Genomic DNA, 25666 nt, shown 5'->3' with positions numbered 1-25666 from the left:
CTTTTTGGCTTGGCTTCCTGACTCTTCTCTGTATTTGCGACTTGGCACCTTTGACAACTCCTAGTATTGACTTGGCTAATGGACATTGACTTATTGTGTGTGTATGTTAGGTATTATTTCTGTTAGTCTGTGTGCTCCCTTACTGTATCTTGACCTGTCTCTTTATTGTGAGTTTATTTTGTTGACAGTGACTTCCATCACATATTTATGGAGGGTCTGTTACCGTGGTTGTCAATCTGCTATTTAGGGCAGATAGCAAGTAGTCAGGGATAGAAGGAGTGGGTGAGATCAGTACTGCACTCCCTTCCTGCCCATACATGACATTTTCACAGGCCCACATACCTGCATTTTCTTGCTCCTGCATTATGGAAGCTATGTCTGCTTTGGTAGAACAAATGCAGGGCTTGAATCAGCTGATTCAGGATTTGTCTGAAAGGCTTCAGCAGTGTGAGTCTTCTGTGTCACAGTCAGCATTAGTTAGTCTCCCTTATCGTTTTTTGGGTAACCGGAAAATGTTTAAAACCTTCTGTGAAAATTGGAAGTTATACTCTCGTCTGAGACCTTACTTTTCTGGCACTGAGGCCCAGAGAGTGGGAATTATGTCCCTTCTGCAAGGGGGTCCCAACAAATGGGTATTTTCCCTTAATCCAAATGCCCCTGAGTTGTCCTCTGTGGACTGACTATTTGCTGGTTTGGGACTTAAACAGGGACGCAGACCAGTGGAGGAATACTGTGCTGAATTCAGAAAGTAGTGTGTGGCCTTCAAGTGGAGCACACCAGCTTTTGTTGGTCAGTTCAGACTGGGGTTATCTGAAACCCTAAAGGACATGTTAGTGACTTATCCCTCACCTGACACCCTTGACCAAGCAATGACGTTAGCCATGTGGTTGGATAGACTTTGCATAGATCAGTGTCTGCAATCAAGGTATTGCATGTTATAGTCCCCTATGTTATAGATCCCAACATTCTATTTAATCCTAAAAGTGCACAAGTACCCCCTCGACCCTCCCGGCCATCCTATAGTGTCTGGTATAGACGGAGTATGTGATGCTGTTTGTAAATACATTGAAATAGACTTAAAATCTTTGGTGGAAACATTACCCTCATATGTTAAGGACACTACAGATGTGCTTGGGAGGCTTGATGGGATTTTTTGGGAGGAGGATATGCTCCTAGTCACAGCAGACGTTGAGTTGTGTACACGTGTATAAAACATGTAGATAGATTAAATGTGACTAAGTTCTTTCTTGAAACAAGCAATTTGGACAGGGACCTCTGCCATTTTTTGTTGGAATTGTTACATTTTATATTAAGCCACAATTTTTTTTACTTTCAAAGACGGTTTTTATTTACAGAAGCGCGGCACTGCCATGGGCGCGGCCTGTGCCCCGTCGTACACAAACCTGTTCCTAGGAGCCTGGAAGCGGGAGCTTGTAGTGTGGCGGGGTACAGTTCATGAGCCATGTGCAGTGCTGGCTGCGCTATATAGATGATATTTTGTTAATATGGCAGTGGTCCGTGTCAGACTTGGAATTGTTCATGCAAACCCTGACTTCTAAAGATGTCAATATTAAACTGACATATATATATAGCCATCACTAGATAGATTTTTCAGATTTTAAAATAATGAAAGAACAAAATGGGAGTCTTGCAACTGATGTTTTCAGAAAGAAAACATCTACGAATTCAATACTGCATGAAGCTTTGAACCATAATAAATCTACAGTGGCATGGCCATGTGATGAGAGGATGTGAGCTCGTCGGCTCTGCTCGCTCCATGTACTCTCTCCCTCCTACCGGGTGATTTCTGGGGACCGAGCTGGAGAGGATGAATTGGTGGCTCGGTGGAGCTTGGGGCGCTTTCCTCTGATGAGATGTGTGGATCGGGACATTGCATAGGCCTATTGTGCGGCTGTGGAGGTATGGAGGCAGATATGGCCACCGGGGGTAAGAATAGAGAGCCATGCGGGAGGTGCAGTCATGTGACCAGTCAGGTGAGCGGCCGTGGTCATAGGTCACGCGGGCACGCCCGCGGCACTGTAGTAAGAGCCAGAAGACAACACACCGGCAGCACGGAGCGGAGGAGGCATTCAGGTCCCCTGGTGGGAGTAGAGAGACTCGAACTAAATACACACCGAGGAACCGGTGACACAGAAATACAGACTTGCGCCCATTATGCTCATCTATATGTTTTAAGTAGACTATGGGAAAATGAATGGGAAGATATTAATGGAGTTGCGGAGGAGAACCAAAGTACCTGTTTATGGACAATAGGGGTTTATTTGCAACGAGTCGGTTTTGTCCCCCTAATATATGCACAGTATCGCCAGTAACACCCTGGCAAATGAATGCAGTGTTTTCTTACTAACATATCTTAACTGGTGCCAGTGTACAAGCATTGGTTGCTTTCCGCAGCTTTTAAAGTACTGGAGATGAAATAACAGTACTGAAAAAGGAACTAACAGTAGGAATAAATAAAATAAAGAAGAAAAAAAAGAAAAAAAAAAGAGATGCCTTAAATAAGGAAGACTTTGGCGGCTGGATACACAATGCGGTAATGGCGAAATAGAGATGAGGGGCAGGAAGCAAAGTGGAAGGAAAGATGTTTTCTGGTTTGTGCCCCTTTTAATACAGTACTTATGAATGATTTTATAGGATGCTACTCTAATCCAAACTGCAAGCGGTGCAATAGAATGTGCAAGAAATTTATCTTCAGAACTGTAAGTTAACTGTCACGATGCCGGCTGGCGGGTAGTGGATCCTCTGTGCCAGAGAGGGATTGGCGTGGACCGTGCTAGTGGATCAGTTCTAAGTCACTACTGGTTTTCACCAGAGCCCGCCGCAAAGCGGGATGGTCTTGCTGCGGCGGTAGTGACCAGGTCGTATCCACTAGCAACGGCTCAACCTCTCTGGCTGCTGAAGATAGGCGCGGTACAAGGGAGTAGACAGAAGCAAGGTCGGACGTAGCAGAAGGTCGGGGCAGGCAGCAAGGATCGTAGTCAGGGGCAACGGCAGGAGGTCTGGAACACAGGCTAGGAACATACAAGGAACGCTTTCACTGGCACAATGGCAACAAGATCCGGCAGGGAAGTGCAGGGGAAGTGAGGTGATATAGGGAAGTGCACAGGTGAAGACACTAATTGGAATCACTGCGCCAATCAGCGGCGCAGTGGCCCTTTAAATCGCAAAGACCCGGCGCGCGCGCGCCCTAGGGAGCAGGGCCGCGCGCGCCGGGACAGGACCGAGGGAGAGCGAGTCAGGTACGGGAGCCGGGGTGCGCATCGCGAGCGGGCGCTACCCGCATCGCGAATCGCATCCCGGCTGGAAGCAGAATCGCAGCGCCCCGGGTCAGTGGATCTGACCGGAGCGCTGCAGCGGAGAGAGTGTAGCGAGCGCTCCGGGGAGGAGCGGGGACCCGGAGCGCTCGGCGTAACAGTACCCCCCCCCTTGGGTCTCCCCCTCTTTTTAGGGCCTGAGAACCTGAGGAGCAGACTTTTATCTAGGATGTTGTCCTCAGGTTCCCAGGATCTCTCTTCAGGACCACAACCCTCCCAGTCCACTAGAAAAAAAGTTTTCCCTCTGACCTTTTTAGAGGCTAAGATCTCTTTGACAGAGAAGATGTCCGAGGAGCCGGAAACAGGAGTGGGAGGAACAGATTTGGGAGAAAAACGGTTGAGGATGAGTGGTTTAAGAAGAGAGACGTGAAAGGCATTAGGGATACGAAGAGAAGGAGGAAGAAGAAGTTTGTAAGAGACAGGATTAATTTGACACAAAATTTTGAAAGGACCAAGATAGCGTGGTCCCAACTTGTAGCTAGGGACACGGAAGCGGACATATTTAGCGGAGAGCCATACCTTGTCTCCAGGGGAAAAAACGGGAGGAGCTCTTCTTTTCTTATCCGCGAACCTCTTCATGCGTGATGAAGCCTGTAGGAGAGAATTTTGGGTCTCTCTCCATATAATGGAAAGGTCACGAGAAATTTCATCCACAGCGGGCAGACCAGAGGGCAAGGGGGTAGGGAGGGGGGGAAGAGGGTGACGGCCGTACACCACGAAAAATGGGGATTTGGAGGAAGATTCAGAGACTCTGAAGTTATACGAGAATTCGGCCCATGGAAGGAGATCTGCCCAGTCATCCTGGCGGGAGGAAACAAAATGTCGCAAATAATCACCCAAGACTTGGTTAATTCTTTCTACTTGTCCATTGGACTGGGGATGATATGCAGAAGAAAAATTTAATTTAATCTTGAGTTGTTTACAGAGAGCCCTCCAGAATTTAGACACGAATTGGACGCCTCTATCCGAGACGATCTGCGTAGGCAATCAGTGAAGACGAAAAATGTGTACAAAAAATTGTTTAGCCAACTGAGGCGCTGAAGGAAGACCAGGAAGAGGGATGAAATGTGCCATTTTGGAGAATCGATCAACGACCACCCAAATAACAGTGTTGCCACGGGAAGGGGGTAAATCAGTAATAAAATCCATACCAATCAGAGACCAAGGCTGTTCGGGGACAGGCAGGGGATGAAGAAAACCAGCGGGCTTCTGGCGAGGAGTCTTATCCCGGGCACAGATAGTGCAGGCTCGCACAAAGTCCACCACATCCGTCTCCAGAGTCGGCCACCAATAGAAGCGGGAGATGAGTTGCACAGATTTCTTGATGCCCACATGACCAGCGAGATGGGAGGAGTGACCCCATTTGAGGATTCCGAGGCGTTGGCGTGGAGAAACAAAGGTCTTTCCTGGAGGAGTTTGCCTGATGGAGGCTGGAGAAGTGGAGATCAGGCAGTCAGGTGGAATGATGTGTTGCGGAGAGAGTTCAACTTCTGAGGCATCCGAGGAACGAGAGAGAGCATCGGCCCTAATGTTCTTATCGGCAGGACGAAAGTGAATCTCAAAATTAAATCGGGCAAAGAACAGAGACCACCGGGCCTGGCGAGGATTCAGCCGTTGGGCAGACTGGAGGTAGGAGAGGTTCTTGTGGTCGGTGTAAATAATAACTGGAAATCTTGATCCCTCCAGCAGATGCCTCCATTCCTCAAGTGCTAATTTAATGGCTAGAAGCTCTCGATCCCCGATGGAGTAGTTCCTCTCCGCCGGAGAGAAGGTCCTAGAAAAAAAACCACAAGTGACAGCATGCCCGGAAGAATTTTTTTGTAAAAGAACAGCTCCAGCTCCCACTGAGGAGGCATCAACCTCCAATAGGAAGGGTTTGGAAGGGTCAGGTCTGGAGAGCACGGGAGCCGAAGAAAAGGCAGACTTGAGTCGTTTAAAGGCGTCTTCCGCTTGAGGAGGCCACGACTTGGGATCGGCATTTTTTTTGGTTAAAGCCACGATAGGAGCCACAACGGTAGAAAAATGTGGAATAAATTGCCTGTAATAATTGGCGAACCCCAAAAAGCGTTGGATAGCACGGAGTCCGGAGGGGCGTGGCCAATCTAAGACGGCAGAGAGTTTGTCTGGATCCATTTGTAGTCCCTGGCCAGAGACCAAATATCCTAGAAAAGGAAGAGATTGGCATTCAAACAGACATTTCTCAATTTTGGCATAGAGTTGATTGTCACGAAGTCTCTGAAGAACCATACGGACATGCTGGCGGTGTTCTTCTAGATTGGCAGAGAAAATAAGGATATCGTCCAGATATACAACAACACAGGAGTATAGCAGATCACGAAAAATTTCATTGACAAAGTCTTGGAAGACAGCAGGGGCGTTGCACAGGCCAAAGGGCATGACCAGATACTCAAAGTGTCCATCTCTGGTATTAAACGCCGTTTTCCACTCATCCCCCTCTCTGATGCGGATGAGGTTATAGGCGCCTCTTAAGTCCAATTTAGTAAAGATGTGGGCACCTTGGAGGCGATCAAAGAGTTCAGAGATGAGGGGTAGGGGGTAGCGGTTCTTAACCGTGATTTTATTAAGACCGCGGTAGTCAATGCAAGGACGTAGGGAGCCATCTTTTTTGGACACAAAGAAAAATCCAGCTCCGGCAGGAGAGGAGGATTTACGGATAAAGCCCTTTTTTAAATTTTCCTGGACATACTCAGACATGGCAAGAGTCTCTGGGGCAGAGAGAGGATAAATTCTGCCCCGGGGTGGAGTAGTACCCGGGAGGAGGTCGATAGGGCAATCATAAGGCCTGTGAGGAGGTAGAGTCTCAGCTTGTTTTTTGCAGAAAACATCCGCGAAGTCCATATAGGCCTTAGGGAGACCGGTTACTGAGGGAACCACAGAGTCACGGCAAGGGTTACTGGGAACCGGTCTTAGACAGTCCTTGGAACAAGAGGGCCCCCAACTCTTGATCTCCCCAGTGGACCAATCCAGGGTTGGGGAATGAAGTTGAAGCCAGGGAAGTCCAAGGAGAATTTCCGAGGTGCAATTGGGGAGGACCAAAAGTTCAATCCTCTCGTGATGAGATCCGATGCTCATTAGAAGGGGCTCCGTGCGGAAGCGTATGGTACAGTCCAATCTTTCATTGTTTACACAATTGATGTAAAGGGGTCTGGCGAGACTGGTCACTGGGATGTTGAACCTGTTGACGAGAGAGGCCAAAATAAAATTTCCTGCAGATCCAGAGTCCAAGAAGGCCACGGTAGAGAAGGAGAAGGCAGAGGCAGACATCCGCACAGGCACAGTAAGACGTGGAGAAGCAGAGTAGACATCAAGGACTGTCTCACCTTTGTGCGGAGTCAGCGTACGTCTTTCCAGGCGGGGAGGACGGATAGGACAATCCCTCAGGAAGTGTTCGGTACTAGCACAGTACAGGCAGAGGTTCTCCATGCGGCGTCGTGTCCTCTCTTGAGGTGTCAGGCGAGACCGGTCGACCTGCATAGCCTCCACGGCAGGAGGCACAGGAACAGATTGCAGGGGACCAGAGGAGAGAGGAGCCGAGGAGAAGAAACGCCTCGTGCGAACAGAGTCCATATCTTGGCGGAGCTCCTGACGCCTTTCGGAAAAACGCATGTCAATGCGAGTGGCTAGGTGAATAAGTTCATGTAGATTAGCAGGAATTTCTCGTGCGGCCAGAACATCTTTAATGTTGCTGGATAGGCCTTTTTTAAAGGTCGCGCAGAGGGCCTCATTATTCCAGGACAATTCTGAAGCAAGAGTACGGAATTGTACGGCATACTCGCCAACGGAAGAATTACCCTGGACCAGGTTCAACAGGGCAGTCTCAGCAGAAGAGGCTCGGGCAGGTTCCTCAAAGACACTTCGGATTTCCGAGAAGAAGGAGTGTACAGAGGCAGTGACGGGGTCATTGCGGTCCCAGAGCGGTGTGGCCCATGACAGGGCTTTTCCGGACAGAAGGCTGACTACGAAAGCCACCTTAGACCTTTCAGTGGGAAACAGGTCCGACATCATCTCCAGATGCAGGGAACATTGGGAAAGAAAGCCACGGCAAAACTTAGAGTCCCCATCAAATTTATCCGGCAAGGATAGGCGTAGCCCAGGAGCGGCCACTCGCTGCGGAGGAGGTGCAGGAGCTGGCGGAGGAGATGACTGCTGAAGCTGTGGTAGTAACTGTTGTAGCATAACGGTCAGTTGAGACAGCTGTTGGCCTTGTTGCGCTATCTGTTGTGACTGCTGGGCGACCACCGTGGTGAGGTCAGCGACAACTGGCAGAGGAACTTCAGCGGGATCCATGGCCGGATCTACTGTCACGATGCCGGCTGGCGGGTAGTGGATCCTCTGTGCCAGAGAGGGATTGGCGTGGACCGTGCTAGTGGATCGGTTCTAAGTCACTACTGGTTTTCACCAGAGCCCGCCGCAAAGCGGGATGGTCTTGCTGCGGCGGTAGTGACCAGGTCGTATCCACTAGCAACGGCTCAACCTCTCTGGCTGCTGAAGATAGGCGCGGTACAAGGGAGTAGACAGAAGCAAGGTCGGACGTAGCAGAAGGTCGGGGCAGGCAGCAAGGATCGTAGTCAGGGGCAACGGCAGGAGGTCTGGAACACAGGCTAGGAACATACAAGGAACGCTTTCACTGGCACAATGGCAACAAGATCCGGCAGGGAAGTGCAGGGGAAGTGAGGTGATATAGGGAAGTGCACAGGTGAAGACACTAATTGGAATCACTGCGCCAATCAGCGGCGCAGTGGCCCTTTAAATCGCAAAGACCCGGCGCGCGCGCGCCCTAGGGAGCGGGGCCGCGCGCGCCGGGACAGGACCGAGGGAGAGCGAGTCAGGTACGGGAGCCGGGGTGCGCATCGCGAGCGGGCGCTACCCGCATCGCGAATCGCATCCCGGCTGGAAGCAGAATCGCAGCGCCCCGGGTCAGTGGATCTGACCGGAGCGCTGCAGCGGAGAGAGTGTAGCGAGCGCTCCGGGGAGGAGCGGGGACCCGGAGCGCTCGGCGTAACATTAACCTTGATGGGAAAATTTGGATTGCGGGAAAGGAATAATAGGAAGAACATGGGGCTTCATGGACTGGTAAGATTGTTATGGCCTTTGTTTCCCCATAGGCGTATACCCCGGGACTACCCTGAGTAAAAGGGAATACCACTTAGCAAGTGTGATTAAAGTCTTAGAAAAGATAATGGTCCACAAAAATTACAACCGAGGAGATCGGGCGGCAATTCCGCTGGAGAAGCTATAAATATAGGAAAAATTTATACATTTTTAAAATCTCCCAAAGATGCTATCAAAACAAGGACCCAAAGGTACGGAGAGAATATGAACGGCTCAAGATATATGGTCCTACAGCACGAAGGAGTTATGGAGGAGGGAGAGAGTGGAAAGCTCAGTAATCAAATGCTGAGCTCTATTCTAAATGGAGTGGAAAAAAAGTAATAAATCATTGGAAGAGCTAACTCTGCAAGTGGGCAGTCTCAGTTCAGAGGTGGGGCAGATCCGGGAAGATATGGAAAAGGTTAAAGAAAGAGTGGGAAAAATAGAGAAATTGATCCAACAATTAGATGGAAAAATTGGTGACATGGGGAAAGCACAGGAAGAAATATCTAAGGAGATTAAATATTTGAAAGGAAAAGTGGAATATCTAGAAGACAGATCAAGGTGGGCGAATGTAAGAATTATCGGCTTACCGGAGGGAGAGGAAGGGACAGACCCAATATCATTTTGCACTAAATGGATAACTGATACGTTTGGAAAACAGATTTTCTCGCCCTGGTTTGCTATAGAGAGCGTGCACAGGGTCCCGTTCACAAAACCAAGTCCAGGAGCCCCACTACGGACTTTACTGCTGAAATTTATGTGTGCCAGAGATCGAAATATCCTCTTGAAAATAGCAAGGGAAAAAAGGAAGATCGAACTGGGGAGGACAAATATCTATATATACCCAGACTTTTCAAGAGAGACGCAAAGAAAGAGGATGGAGTACAGAGACATAAAGAAAAGACTGTATAACCAGAACATTTCTTTCTCGCTTTTATTCCTGGCTCAGCTATGGGTTGTGTTTAATGGCAAAGCATTAATTTTCCAATCCCCAGGAGAGATTGGAAAATGGATGGAAGTGCAAGGTCTATAAGGATAAAATAAATAAGGAGAGGAATAAGGAAGGGAGAGAGGGAGCGATGGAGTTAGATGGAAAGTGGAGGGGTCCATTAGAAGCGGACTATTAGGGGGGGAGGGGGAGAGGAAGGGTTAGAGGTGGGAAGTCAGCCTGGCACAAAGGTAGGAGGAGAGAAGATTTAAATGATGGGGGCCCAAGATAGACAAGGAGTTAAAGTATTAGTCTGGAATATTAGGGGTATTAAAGAAAGGCGGAAAAGAGTTGCGATTATTGATAGAGGTGAGAATTAACTCCCAGCAATCGTATGTCTACTTGAAACCCACCTAAGTAAATGGTACATCTAGTTAAAAAGAATTGGGCTAATCAGGAATTCCATGCATTTGGGTCTAATTACGCAGTCGGAGTTACCGTTCTAATACATGAGAAACTCAATATTAAGGTGAAAATGGCGCAAAGTGATAAAAAGGGGAGATTTTTTTTATATGTAGAATGGAAAAGGGTATATGTGGGCCTTGCATTTGTGTACATACCGCCACCATATACACCAGAGGTATTGAAAATATTAATGGAATTTCCGAATGGGAAGTACTATAAGGATCTGTTCATTATGGGGGATTTTAATTCCGTAATGGACAACAAAAGAGATCGCAGGGGTGGTTTTGTAAGGGAAGTTAAAACTAGATTAGCAGACCTATGTGAAGAATTAGGTTGGAGGGATGTGTGGAGAAATCTGTACCCGAAAAAAGAAGTATTTTCATGCTACAATATGAGTCATAAAACTGCCTCGCGAACTGATATGATGCTGGCCAATGATAGTGGCCATGCTATGATGATATGTAGTTTGGCATATGAGAACCAATGTTTCTCCCAAAATAAAAGTCTGAACATCAATCCACATTGGTTGGAGGTAAGGGAGGTAACAAGTGGAATAGAAGAGGATATTAAATGGTTCAGGAATGCCAAGAAAGACTCTACAGATTAATTCAAGGTATGGGACGTTTTGAAAGCATATTTGAGGGGGATTCTGGTTAAAAATATCTCCTACTTTAAGAAACAGGTAAAGAATAGGGAGGAGAGGTTGGTGAAACAGATTAAATGTATAGAAGAGGAGTATACAAAAAGCCCAGAAGAGAGGGTTTGGGAAACATTAGAGCATGCTCAAAAGGAATATAAGGAATTTAATCTGGAAAAAGCACAACATAGGATGTTTTTCTGGGGGCAGAGGAAATTTACAGAAGGGGGGAAATCTAACAAGTGACTGGCCGGCATCATTAAGAATCAAAGGGACAACAGTGAAATTAATAATCTGAAGAAAAGTGAGGGGAATTTGATGAGAGAGTTAGAAGATATAACTCAGGGGGTGGTAGATTATTTAAAAAAATTATATGAGGCAGAGAATAAAAAATCTGAAAGAGAAATAGGTGAATTTCTGTTGAAACTTACTTTACCAAAACTGAAAGATGAGGATAGGGGAAAGCTGAATAAAGGGATCAGCCTGAGTGACATTCAAGAAGCTGTTAGTTCCTGCGCTGGGAATTCTGCCCCCGGATCAGACAGATTCCCAATTGAGATATATAGGAAGTTTCAAAAAGCATTGATGCCCTGTTTGTTGGAGATATTTAACGAATGTCTGAAGCAGTGATAATTTTAATCCCCAAGAAAGGGGGCAACAAGGAAAACATTGAGAATTTCCGCCGAATATCCCTACTAAACACGGATTATAAATTATTTGCAAAGATTTGGTCAGGTAGACTGAAAAAGGTAGACTAAAAGAGAGGTTTTCTAACGGGGAGGAATATGTTTCGGAACATACATAGGGCTTTTCTCAATATTCAGACACTGGGTGGGGATCCCCGCTCCATCCTGTCTTTGGATGCTAATAAGAGTTTGACAGGGTGGAGTGGTGAGGATTTCTTTTTAAGGTGGTGGAAATGTTTAATTTAGGGTCACTATTTTTGCAGGCGATTAAAACTACATATTTTGCACCCACGGCAAGAATTTATATTAATGGGAATTTGTTGAATAATATTCAACTTAAAAGAGGGTCAAGGCAAGGATGCCCTTTATCACCATTATTATTTACGTTATTTATAGAACCACTAGCGGTAATGATCAGGAACAACAGTTTTCAAGAGTTTGGGGTTCAAGGTGACAAGGAAAAGATACTGATGTATGTGGATGACATGATTCTGTTTATTAGAAATCCAGTAGAGAAGGTTCCAATGGTGATTCAATTGGTAGAAGATTTTGGGGCATTCTCAGGGATGAAAATAAACTGGCAGAAATCAGGATTGCTCAAAATTGGAAGAAGAGATAGATTTCCCCATTGGTTCTGTTAAAGTATTAAAAAACAGTGATTGCTTAGAATATCTGGATATCAAGATAGCAAACCAGACGTCTGAATTCGAGAGGTTAAATTTGGAGCCCTTGATTAATAGATTAGGGGCAAAAATAAATATTTGGACTAAGTTGGGATTGAGTATGGCCGATAGGATAGGCTTAGTTAAATTGGTGATACTCCCTATGACTTTACATTACTTGAGTGCCTCACCTATATGGGTTAAAAATTGCTTTTTTAAAAGTTTGGAAAGAAAACTAAATGAGCTGATTTGGGGACGGAAGAGGGTGAGAATTAAGATGCATTACTTGGTACAACCGTTGGAAAGAGGTGGCCTAAGTATTCCAAATTTTTTTAATGATTTTATTGCAGTACAGTTAATTTTTATTATTTAGGAACAGCAAGCTTTGATGGATTTTTTTGCTAAGGAAGGGGAAAATGTAGGATCATTTGGGAGTTGTTAGAAAGTGGGAGGTTAAAGAGGTGGGCACAAGGTAAGATAACAGTAGCTGCTTTATTGACCCAGGTGTGGGAGAAAGTGAAGCAAATAATAGGAATCATGGGAAGCATTTGGTGTACCCCAATATGGCATTATGAAAATCTCCCAGAATTTAATAAAATATCGGATTACAGCAATTGGGAAAAAAAAGGAATCTATATGGTGGACCAGTTAGGGTGGATATTTATTTATTTAATTTTTTTTATTCATGTGACAAGTTATGTTTGTATTTATATTTTTAAAAGTCAATAAAAAAAAAAAAAAAAAAAAAGATATATATATATATATATATATATATATATATATATATATATATATATAAAATTATCTACCGTGAGGCCTATACTAGTGGGACAGTTCATTAAAATGCAGAGGATATCTTCCTCTGATGTTCTTTTTGAAAAGCAAAGTGAGGATTTAAAAGAAAGATTTGAATTTAGAGGTTATGGCAAGAGAATGATAAAACAAGGGTACTAGAGAACAAAGAAGCAATAAAGAAATGATTTGTTGAAAATAGGAGGAGACAAAAAAACTAAACCGATAATGTAGTGAGATTTATCTCCACATTTAATTGCCAATGGAATATAATGCAAAAAGCAGTGGAAAAACACTGGGGAATTTAAAAACAGACCCAGTTTTGGCATCATTGATCCCAGATGGGGTGTCTTTCACGGCAAAGAGGGGTATGAAACTTAAAGATAAACTTATGAGAAGCCACTATGTGGCAAAAATTCTACAACCTTTTGGTATGAGTAATCCCCGTGTTGGATCTTATCCATGCAGGGCTTCGGTAGCACGTGCCAACATTATGAGAACTAAAACTTTCACATGAGCGGATGGAACAAGGGAATATTCGATCCGCCAATATGTTTCGTGCAATACCCAAAATGTAATTTATTATGCAACTTGTGGGTGCTCAAACATTTACATCGGTTTGACATCTAGGCAGCTAAAGATACGCACCCAGGAGCATGTGCAAGATATATTGGCGGCGAAGAATGCTCACGATTTTGCAACATTAAAAACTCTACCCAGGCATTTTAGATTGGAACATAATTGTGATCCCTCGAGTTTACAAGTGAGGGGAATTGAAAAAGTAAACCTGGGTATTAGAGAAGGAAATTACAAAAAAAAGTGTTGGCACAAAAAGAATGTCGCTGGATAGTACAACTGGGCACAATGACACCTAGAGGCCTAAATGAACAGTTATCATTTGCTGCGTTTCTATAAATGTCATGTCCATAACTACGTGTCTTATTCTTTTATTTGTAGTTTTTAAACCACAACAACTATGATTTCTTTGATGAACACGAAACACGAATATATCCGGCAAAATCAGTGGCAAGAAAATTTCAGTGATGAATAGAGAAAGGCGTGGAGGAAAAACAATAAAATTGAGACGTCGGTTTTAAAAATCACTCCTCTTTTTTATTATATCTAATTGAGTCCCCATCCCACCCATTTTTTGTGTGTGTGTTTTTCTATTAGTATTCACTATATTTATTTATAATAAATCACGGGTGTATTTGTAGAAATGTATGCGTATAATATGTTGGTTTTGAATATTGTTAATTTTGAAAAAATTCTAAAAAATAAATGGGAGCTCAACATAAAACATGAATTACCAAGCCGAGGATACTGTGTTGCACATAAACCCAATGTACCAAAAGGATAACCAACAATAAATATAGGAAAACTGTTTTCCTGTATTTATTGTTGTTTATTATTAATTTTATACATTAATATTGATTATAATAGGGAAGTGGGTTTGTAATTAAACATATGTGTGTGGTTATACATTTATGGGGTTGTGTAACACATTGCACATAGTCCCTTTAATGTTGGAGAATATATTGAAGCATTAATAATTTATAATACATCATGATGTATTAGTTTGGTATTTATGTACTTTAGCACGTAAATAATGTGTGTCACAATTATAGCACTAATATAAGTGGGGTAGTCTTATTCATATTGCACTCATGCACTTTTATGTGGGGGAATGTATTTTAGCAAATATATAGTTTTTATGGCAATACAATATAGAGTGCTAATCGTAATAATAATATCACAGTATATTTGTTTGTTTGTTAGTAATACATTTCTTTGATCTGTATATTCAAACTGGTATGCATCAAACTGGTACCATAATAAGTGGAGGTATAGTGGATTTGTCTAAACAGATATATATATTGTAACTCCCATTCTATCTTGTTATAATTATAAACCTTTGCCCAATAATCACCTAAGTCTACTATTTGTCCTAGTGAGAAGGCGCGGGGTCTCCTCCTTACAGCCCTGCCTTGCCCGGTGCTGGGCTCCATGACGTGCGCAATCTGTATTTAGGTCGGAGTGTGCACGTTGCGGCCGAAGCACCGAAAAAGTGGGCAGTGAGTGGTGGGTGGGAGCACTGTGCCTGCGCCAAAACAGAACGAATCACGTGATGTCTGTATATCCGGTTAGCCGGTTGGGGCGCAGAGAATATTGCGATCATGGGTAAGCACACTTGTTTACCTGCTTATGCTTTACTAGAGCACGTCATACAGGTGCACTGGGAATGTGAAGACTTATGCTGTGCACCCAGTGCATCTAGTCTGAGAATTGAATTTTGATGCAAGCCAGTTTTGGCAATATTAATTTATTATTTCATCATAATTTCTCTGCGGCAGTCCGGAGTTCATCTCTTATTTACACCTTGTTCTATATATTGTCTGTTTTTTTAATATTTTTACTAATAATGATTTAATAATTTTTATGAAGTGGTTATCATGAATACTTTGGTATTCCCTTGGTGTACATATGCTTTTAGGTCTTGCCTGTGAAAGAGCTCGCTCAAGTAACTAGCGTCTATCTGTATTCCTGATCTTCCGGTATTTGTGACTCCTGGTATTGACTCGGCTAGTAGACATTGACTCAATGTGTGTGTGTGTTAGATATTATTTCTTTTAGTCTGTGTTCTCCCTTACTGTATCCTGACCTGTGTCTGTATTGTAGATTTATTTTGTTGGCAGTGACTTCCATCACATATTTAGGGAGGGACCGTTGTTGTCGATCCGGTATTTAGGGCGGATGGGCAAGTAGGCAGGGATAGAGGGAGTGGGTGAGATCAGTACTGCACTCCTTCCCTGCCCATACGTGACATATACAGTATTACCTGTATATGACATTTTTCACCAGCCTCTATTTCTTATTTTAAGTCCCTAAAGTAGTGGAAAGAGTTTAGCTTCTATGATGTCTTCTGACACACACACAGGAGATGAGATTCTGCTCTCCTATATCTCTGTAGCACACCATCAAAAGCAGCATCAAAAACATAAAAGACATTAAAGAGCAGTACTGAGCAGTATAAGCTTGGGTGAGAAATAACACTCACTTTAACCCCTTAAGGACTCAGGGTTTTTCCGTTTTTGCACTTTCGTTTTTTCCTCCTTACCTTTTAAAAATCATAACCCTTTCAATTTTCCACCTAAAAATCCATATTATGGCTTATTTTTTGCGTCGCCAATTCTACTTTGCAGTGACATTAGTCATTTTACCCAAAAATGCACGGCGAAACGGAAAAAAAAATCATTGTGCGACAAAATCGAAAAAAAAAACGCCATTTTGTAACTTTTGGGGGCTTCCGTTTCTACGCAGTGCATATTTCGGTAAAAATTACACCTTATCATTATTCTGTAGGTCCATACGGTTAAAATGATACCCTACTTATATAGGTTTGATTTTGTCGGACTTCTGGAAAAAATCATAACTACATGCAGGAAAATTTATACGTTTAAAAATGTCATCTTCTGACCCCTATAACTTTTTTATTTTTCCACGTACAGGGCGGTATGAGGACTTATTTTTTGCGCAGTGATCTGAAGTTTTTATCAGTATGATTTTTGTTTTGATCGGACTTTTTGATCACTTTTTATTCATTTTTTAATGGTATAAAAAGTGACCAAAATACGCTTTTTTGGACTTTGGAATTTTTTTGCGCGTACGCCATTGACCGTGCGGTTTAATTAATGATATATTTTTATAGTTCGGACATTTACGCACGCGGCGATACCACATATGTTTATTTATTAATTTTTTTACACTGTTTTATTTTTTTTATGGGAAAAGGGGGGTGATTCAAACTTTTATTAGGGAAGGGGTTAAATTACCTTTATTAACACTTTTTTTTACTTTTTTTTTGCAGTGTTATAGGTCCCATAGGGACCTATAACACTGCACACACTGATCTTTTACACAGATCACAGGCGTGTATTAACAAGCCTGTGATCAGTGTTATCGGCGCTTGACTGCTCCTGCCTGGATCTCAGGCACGGAGCAGTCATTCGCTGATCGGACAACGGGGAGGCAGGTAAGGGCCCTCCCGGTGTCCGGTCAGCTGTTTGGGATGCTGCAATTTCACCGTGGCGGTCCCAAACAGCCCGACTGAGCAGCCGGGTCACTTTCACTTTCGAAGCGGTGGTCAGCTTTGACCGCCGCTTCTAAATGGTTAATACCGCACATCGCCGTGATCGGCGATGTGTGGTATTAGCCGCGTGTCCCGGCCGTTGATGAGCGCCGGGACCGACGCGATATGATGCGGGATCGCGGCGCGATCCCGCTTCATATCGCGGGAGCCGGCGCAGGACGTAAATATACGTCCTGCGTCGTTAAGCTCTCTCTCTGCCTCTTTGTCTCTTAAAGGGGTTATGCGTTGCCCTGCAGTTCGGAGCTCCGCTCACAGCGTCCGAAAGTTCATTACTCCAAACGCTGTGTGCGGGCTTCCGTGTTCGCAGCCGCCGGACGTGACGTCACGCCCGGCCTCTTCGTGACGTCTCGCCCGCCCCCTCAACGAAAGTCTATGGGAAGGGGGGCGCGACCGCTGTCACGCCCCCTTCCCGTAGACTTTGGTAGAGCGGGCGGGCGGGATGTCACGAGGGGGCGGGCGAGACGTCACGAAGGGGCCGGGCGTGACGTCACGCCCGGTGGCCGCGAACACAGAAGCCCGCACACAGCGTTTGGAGTAATGAACTTCCGGACGCTGTGAGGGAAGCTCCGAACTGCAGGGCAGCGCACAACCCCTTTAAGCCACTTCCTCTCCCCTCTTATAGACTACTATGGACAGTTGTAACCTCATACTTAACTGAAATGTTCTTTCTTTAAATGTATTTGGGCAGTATTTTCAGAGAGAATGGGGATTTTAGGAAGTAAGGAACTTAGCCTAATATATTGTTTGTTGATTTATGAAGTTTTGTTGAAAGTGTAGTGCCTATTTAATGTATTGCTATTATTATACCAAACTTTACCCTATACCCTTGCTTGCAGGGACTTGTCAAAGCTTTGATTGGTCGAGCCCTCAGTGCTGACACCCACACTAATTGTGAGATATAGCCGGGTGAATCAGCTCAGCACTCAGCCCATCAGATTGCAGGTGATGGGCTCCATAGACTATAATAGGCTATGTTCAGAGATCGGTGGGCTCAGCACACATCCCATCAGATTACAGGTTATGGGTTCTGTAGACTATAGTAGGCTATGTCTTATGGTTGGTGGAGGTCTAAGCCTTGGGACTTGATCAAAATGTTTGACATATTCTTGCGACATGTCAAAAGTTTTGTATAATTATAGTAACACTTTACATCAAAAATGATTTCAAGCAAGGAATACAGTATGTGTATGCACTGATATCCAGTGTACAAAATATATGTATGCAAATATGTATGTATAAATGTATATTTTTACGCAGAAAAAAAAATGTCACCAAAAATTATTTAATACATATTGATTTGAAACATGTCACTTTATTATCTTATATTATTATCTTATATTTTAGACATCTTATCCCCTATCCAAAGGATAGAGGATAAGATGTCTGATCAGGGGGAGCCAGCACTGATAACCCTCGCGATGTCCCTGCAGCACCTGGCGTTCATTTAGAATGCCAACTGCTGCACCGGAGGCTCGTAACATCATGGCCACGGCCCCTCGTGATGTCATGGCCACGCCCCCTCAATGCACGCCCCCTCCAACAGACTTGCATTGAGGGGGTGTGGTCGTGACATCACGAGGGGCCATGGCCGTGACATCAGCGCGCCATCACTAGTCATCAGGCATGGACCAAAGTTCGCTCTGTGCACCTGATGACTGCGGTGCCACAGCAGAGAATGCAGGGGTCCCAGTGGCAGGACCCCCGCGATCAGACATGTTATCCCCTATCCTTTGGAGGGGCGGAGTACCCTTTTAATGATGCTGACAAACACTTGCTAGCATTGGAGATAGTAAAAAGTGTCCACACACCTGAACCTGAGACAGCAGTAGAGATGTAGCATTTTAAGTCCATCCCGGAGACTTGGCATGGGTTCATTTCAGACATTTACAGTAGGACACTGATCATAAAACACGATACATCCATTTTCAGAGTGTCTCACAAATGAACCGCTCCAAGAAAGCTACAAATCAATACATGTGCAAGTAAAAGCCTACTCTATTACATTATTACGCTCACATTCTTATTAGAAGTGCTTAGCTGGGCTAAATTGGATTGGTAATTGTGGCCATAGTTACAGTGATACTTTGCAACTCTTATGAATAGTCAGCAAGTACTAAATCCATCTGCGTATAAAAGAAGCTATGGGACAGTATTCTGCTAACACAAGCATTTCTCTACCCCCTCTGTCATGTGATACCAGGTTTATATATTAGGTTTGTGCTGTTACTCACCTACTTATTTCTATTTTATTTCAGGGAGAGGTGAATCCTCCTTTCTTATATGTCTTCGTGCATTAGGTATAGGCTTAGCTATTGTTTTAGGAACTCACCATTGTGCTGTCTAGAACAGTGTTTCCCAACCCAGTCCTCAAGGCACACCAACAGTCCAGTATTTTAATTAATTGCAAACACTGAATTGTGCTGTGTTCTCAGTATTGTAGTTTTTTGCAGTTTTACATAGAGCTGCTGAGAAACCTATTAGGCTATGTACACACTGGGCCCCATTTACTAAGGCTTTTTAGGGTAGATTTTGCAGGGTTTTTTGTGTTGCATGTGTGGGGCAACAGATTTTCCGACAAAAGATGCCAAAAACCCTACTAACTCTCCTCTTTACGCAAAAAACCCTACAAAGGGGCGTGGTCATTAGGGGAAAGCGTTGTGTCTTTCCACATAAAATGTAAAGGATTTGAGCTCTGGAAAACCCGACAGCTCAGAGCATATGTAAAAATAGCAAAATGTAGGGAAAAGTCGCCAAATACAAGATACAATAGTAAATACAGTGGAAAAATACCTGTTGGAAACAAAGAAAACTACACTCCGCTCTTAGTAAATAAGGGCCACTGTGTGTTACTATGCGGTGGGCGCATGGAGTTCCGTGGTGAATGTAGTTAAAGGTTTCCACAGGTTTTTTCCTGCCATTACTGCCTCTGCAGGTTTTGAGACAAAACCAGAAGTGTATTCAAAAGGAATGGGAAATTTAAAGGAAGGATTTATACTTCTCCTTCCTACTGGATCCACTTCTGCCTTTGGCTCAAAAACTGTAGTGGCAGTTTTCCAAAAAACATCAGAAAAAGCCAGTGTAAAAACCTAGCCTGACTGATACAGGCCACGCCACCACAGCACACCATAGGCTTCAGGACGCCGAAATTATTTATTTTATGGACCTGAAGAAGGCACATGCTGGTGCCGAAACGCGTTGTCCGTTTGTTCTAAACCACAATAAACTGTCCTGTGCTTTATTGGCGTTCCGCATCCTTTTATTTCAGCAGTAGCGCTCATCCAGTATCCCCATTTTCTACTCTCCTCTTTCTGGTTATAATATTTCCGTACACCCTCGCGGTCACGGACAGGGGATCTCAAGCAGCACAACTGTATTATTCTCCAATTTACACTCGCCTGGTGAGGTGCTGTCCCTGTTGATAACCTCGGCGGGACATCACACCACCCAGAGTGTAGTGGTTCTTGACAAATTCATCACGCCCCCATCATCCACGAGAGAGCGCCCCAACCTTTTTACTTCTTCTTCACACTTTCTTCTTCGAGAAAACTACAATACTAAAAGAGAAAGGGTTGGGGACTGGCCCATAAGTAATGGAAAAAACATGGAAAAAGTAACAAGCACCAGGGCTTTCTGTTCATAATAAGGACTCATCTTCATCTTCCTTTGGGACCCACTACCTTATATGTATATATATCTATATCTGTGTTAGAATAAAAGTATTTTGCTATAGTTCAGGAATAGGCAACCTTTGGCACTGCAGATGTCCCATGATGCTTTGACAGCATTTTGGCTGTAGGGGCATCATAGGAGATGTTGTTGAAAACCGAACCGAAAGTTGCTTAGCCTGGTATAGTTAGACCTCTCATTCTCTTTATCGTTCATCTTTACCCTTTTCCTAAGATCTACTTTCTTTTTTTTATTTAACTAGATAGTTGAGATCAGAGAAGATATGAAGAACAAGAGAGAAGTGTATAAAGATAATTTGGATCGCTCTTTAAGCCTTTGTATGATGTAATGGGACAGCACAATGCAATAAGTATACAACACGGAAAAAATCACACTGTGCACTAATGTAAAATAGAATTGTTTGTCTACTCTATACCAAAGGAAGAGACCAATACAGAACTGTAACCTGTATATAATGTATACATGTAACATGTATGAATTACATAAACCATGCAGTATATCCATCTAATATTGTTTGGGGCCATTGATATTGGTTTGTAAGATCAGCAAATCTAATGTACTCGTAAGCCATAATATATGATGAATAGTGGGATAGTTTATGACGTAGGCCATTACTGTCAAATGAACCTGATATGGAAACATTACTGCAGTGCAGTCCCAAAGGAGTAATACAGTATATCTCCCAACACAACCAGGGCTGTATTACAGCTTGTGCTGTCATAGGTACCGAGTTTAAATAGATCCCATTAAGGCCCAAATGAGAGGTAGGTTCAGTAGGCAGATGTTTAGAGTGTCATTGAGGAAGGGTGTACACTTTTTGCCAAAATAAATGCTTATATACTCTATTATATACACGGAGAGGCAAAAAAGTAGTCTACAACTTGTGCTGTAAAAGGCTAGGTTCATGCCATACATCACAAGTATCCATTGGCAACCCATAATAAAAAGGTTGCCAACCTACACTGTGGTGTACAGTGGCAGGTCCTATTCATTTTAATGGACTGAACGTAGTCATCCAGTTAGTATGTTTGGGCCGGTTTCCATTGGTATACACTTAATGAGACTTTATTTAATGCACTTTAGAGACCCATTCCATTAGCATATACCAGCAGAAAGTGACCCAAACATAGTCACAAAGTGACAACATTTGGATTATTGAAATCAATGGGACCTACCACTATATGCCACATGCCACACTATATGTCTGTATCCAATTTTTGCAGGATACCCATGAATACCTGTGACAGATGGCATAAACACATTGTGAATCTAGCCTAAGACTAGGTCTACACAATGTTGCACTAAATGTATGAATTTTCCTGCCTGTTACCATTGAGCTGAACACTTAAAGGGATACACCACTGAGCAACAGAGTACCCCTTTAAGCTATTCCATTGTGATTTTTAAAAGGAATAGAAAATATAAATGAAGGACTTTATTTATCTTTGCTACTGGATCCATTTCTTACTTTGGCTTAGTAAACACTGCATGAAAGACTGCCACAAGAAGTGTGTGAGACTAAGGGTATGTTCACATGTGCAAAACCCATGTGGTTTTTGGCCCAGAACCATATGCCTTGGCAGCAAGTGCTCCTGAATATGAATTATGTAGCGAAATGCTGGACCCTCCTTCCTGCTGCCATAGGCACATGCCCTCAACACCACGTTATATATTTATTCTAAGAACGGAGTGTATCTTTAAGAATGAGATGGCATAAAGGGGATAACTGCTAGATCGATGACGACCATTGGAGCATTGGCACTACTGCTTTACTGCAATAGCCGAGTGATATACTTGGCTTCTCTTTGGCAGTCCTATCCTATAAACTATAAATGGAGTAAAAGCGTGTATGCCTGACTGCCACACCATTCTATCGGGGGGGGGGGGGGGGGGGGGGGCACACAACCCCCAGTTTTAGCAATTCAATTCAATATAATGTGTTTTTTCCATGGTGGACTGTCATAGGCCTTGACATAAGCAACTGCACCCTATCTTTAAACCTTGAAGAGGCCCATAAGAATGCTCTACCAATATTTGTAGACAAGAAATATTAATGCTGCATGATTGTTGAGTTCACACCTGCATTGGAGACCCTGTTGGATGCCTCTGTTGCAGGCTTTGTCCTAAATACTGGATAAAACAGAACACCACGCTGCAGTACTTTGTCTGGTGAAATGTTAGACACCATGCTGGAAACCCAACGGATCCCATTAGAGGTCAACAGGGTCCATCGGTCGCCACTGGAGTCTGGCATATGCCATTGGTTGTGATCTACAGCACGGTACATTGTATATTGGTCACGTCTCTCATATATTGCTATGACATATTGTAACGTCCCTTATTGGATTTGAGTCCTTTCCTCTGGACTTAAGAGCCTATGAGTCATTTCATGTTGTTCACAACCCAAAGGCGTTCTAGGAGCTGGAGGAACATTTGACAATCTGTTGGTTGCAACGAAAGAGGAAAAAAACACTTTGCTCCTGAATGTGGGTGTAAAGAAAATGACACGCGTCCAAGAAAACCAAACAAACAGAGGCGGTCAGATTTACAGTTTTTAATTGTTTTAAACTAGCTACAAAATGTCAATCACGTCACAAACTGACAGGAGACAGAAGGAATTGAATAGTACATGCTGCAATGATTTTGATATCACAGTTTATCTAGAGTTCATTCATTTAGATTATTGTCTTAATTTAAATCTACTTAAACATCTCAGCGATTTGGAGTGCATAGCTCTAGGTAAGCAACAAAACCTAAAGAAGAAAAAAAGAAAATCCACGTGGGGGTAAGTGGCTAACAAGACTCAGCCTTATAAAAATTACATATCTTTGTACCATTTTAGACTGTAGTCATTTCCTCCAAAAGAGGATCCTCATAAACAGTACCCAAACCCTATATTACAACCTTTATATTTATATATATTTTTTTTGTATTATATATATTGCCAGCAGAGAAAAATTAGCATTTTCCTCCTCGCTGGATATGTGTGCCAAGTCTGTCCTTTTGAAATAAAAAAGCATGATAATGATTAAATAGAACAATATATTGACAGAAAAAAGTGGCACTACTGCAAACTTGCTGGTATAACATAGTCCCAACAGTGTCCAAATACTCAGCATGCTTTTATTGAATGTGCTACTGCCACGGGAAAGGTCTTTGTATGTAGGCATCTAAAATGTCTATTTATTTTCATGCATAAATGCATAACTCACACCACTTGTTAGTGCAATGCTTAGTATAGTAATATAGTTTCACGTTCTAGTCATGAAATTATAACAGATGGAAGCAACATTGAAACCCAGGACAGTCCCACAGCTTAAGTATCATGACACCAAAAAAGGATATAGGCAGTAGCTCTGTGGAATGTCACAGATTTACAAGAACAATACTGTATAGAGTAAGGATAACAGCACGTTAAACATTCCTACACTGTTGTCATTCAGCAAACATCGTAAAAAAAATTATAAAACAAAAAAAAAAAAAATTATAATAATTGAATAAAACATTATAGTGAGCCAGCGTAGATCACTATATACAACCTTTGGAAAGGAATACACTTAGAAAAAAAAAATCATAATTACAAGTATATTTTTGGAAAGCTGACGTACTACACAGGACGACATTTACAATAGGGTAGAAGGGAGGGTGATATGTGCATGTGTGCAAACCTAGTATGTAAATACCATGATAAAAGCATAAAAGTACTGTCTAGCAGGACAGTTGGGAGCAGAAAATAAAGGTTTGTGTCCTCTAGCCACTGCCCAGCATCTTTGTGGCACGTGTGTTGGCCTCGTCGATCCTGGCTTTGTTGGAGTCGGCCTAGGTAAAACAAAGGAAAAAACATTGTGTGAATAGCTTTCAACAAAATATTTCCATAAACACTTCAGTTACATCAAGGTTGACGTAATAGTCATATGGCGTTGTCCAGTCTGTAGGAACTTTATAACGTATTCTATCTAAAGAGTTTGAATTTTTTGAAGGACAATACTTTGAGGATGGTCAACTGATCGTTTATGATGGCAAATGGGCCGGCGGCTGTATGCTAGAGAAGAGTAAATCAATTCTGTACAAATAGAATTTGTTTCGAATTTGTCCCAAAAATTTGGTTATTCTGCAAAATTTGAGATTTGTTTTGTATGAATTAATGGCAGCATTACGATATTACTAACCGTACTGCTCTTAAAGAAGGTAGTAGGTCCGCCGTTTACGGCGGACCTGCTACCTTCTTTAAGAGCAGTACGGTTCCTACTATTGTAAAATAATTATTGCACATGAGGGATCACTTTTTCTTTTGTCGTGTTATTTTTAAATGAAATCATAAAAAGTAAGTTTTAGGCACTTCTTATCATTTTTTTGTCACCAAAACTTATTTCAGAAGGCTCACTCATCTCTACTGCCAGGTTTTTTTTTTTTGCGGCTTTAAAGGGGTACTCCTGTGGAAAACTTTTTTTATTTTTTTAAATCAACTGGTGCCAGAAAGTTAAAAAGATTTGTAAATCACTTCTATTAAAAAAATCTTAATCCTTCCAGTACTTTTTAGGGGCTGTATACTAAAGAGAAATCCAAAAAAGAAATGCATTTCCTCTGATGTCATGACCACAGTGCTCTCTGCTGACCTCAGCTGTCCATTTTAGGAACTGTCCAGGGCAGCATATTTTTGCTATGGGGATTTTCTCCTGCTCCTGACAGTTCCTAAAATGGACAGCAGAGGTCAGCAGAGAGCACTGTGGTCATGACATCAGAGGAAATGCATTTCTTTTTTGGATTTCTCTTTAGTATACAGCCCCTAAAAAGTACTGGAAGGATTAAGATTTTTTAATAGAAGTGATTTGCAAATCTGTTTAACTTTCTGGCACCAGCTGATTAAAAAAAAAAGTTTTCCACGGGAGTACCCCTTTAACTACATGTGTGTCGAGCTTATGGCAGATAACTAGTCACCTAATATATAATCAATGACTGTATTCTGGGTCTTTCACCACATGCACCCTATTACCTATTTCATTGTGTGGTGTAAGCAAGGGTGTAACACCATGGCTGCCATCTCTGGTGGGATTTACACGGTGTACTGGCCATTACACTCGCGCACAAGTACATGAGTATTATTGGATGCCCCCTATCGTCCCCTGAAGAGTGGGGCAAGAAATGCGGCGGGACACTACTTCTTTACTTTTAGATAAGTACTAGTTTTTAACTAATGTGCAGCTGTCAA

General features: G+C 43.0%; 1 protein-coding gene and 1 long non-coding RNA gene across 4 annotated transcripts in view; one reads left to right on the top strand and one right to left on the bottom strand.

Moving 5' to 3' along the window:
• LOC130362813 (uncharacterized) overlaps positions 1-25666 on the top strand; it is a 78717-nt gene that overhangs the window by 21159 nt on the left and 31892 nt on the right. Inside the window, exon 3 of one of the 2 annotated variants that reach the window (XR_008891581.1) lies at positions 20699-20806. This is a non-coding gene — a long non-coding RNA (uncharacterized LOC130362813). Of the gene's footprint in view, positions 1-20698; positions 21059-25666 lie in introns of those variants that run through there. The other variant, XR_008891580.1, reaches the window with a different exon arrangement.
• SNAP25 (synaptosome associated protein 25) overlaps positions 22997-25666 on the bottom strand; it is a 141403-nt gene continuing 138733 nt past the window's right edge. For both annotated transcript variants that reach the window (XM_056567862.1, XM_056567861.1), the window contains exon 8: positions 22997-24276. In XM_056567862.1, the coding sequence (XP_056423837.1) occupies positions 24208-24276 (69 nt within the window). In that variant the 3' untranslated portion in view covers positions 22997-24207. The remainder of the gene's footprint in view (positions 24277-25666) is intronic.

The sequence above is a fragment of the Hyla sarda genome, chromosome 3 (genome assembly GCF_029499605.1).
Source record: "Hyla sarda isolate aHylSar1 chromosome 3, aHylSar1.hap1, whole genome shotgun sequence".
Lineage (NCBI taxonomy): Eukaryota > Metazoa > Chordata > Amphibia > Anura > Hylidae > Hyla > Hyla sarda.
The sequence above is the reverse complement of the archived record's forward strand: the minus strand, read 5'-3'. Positions and strand labels throughout refer to the sequence as shown.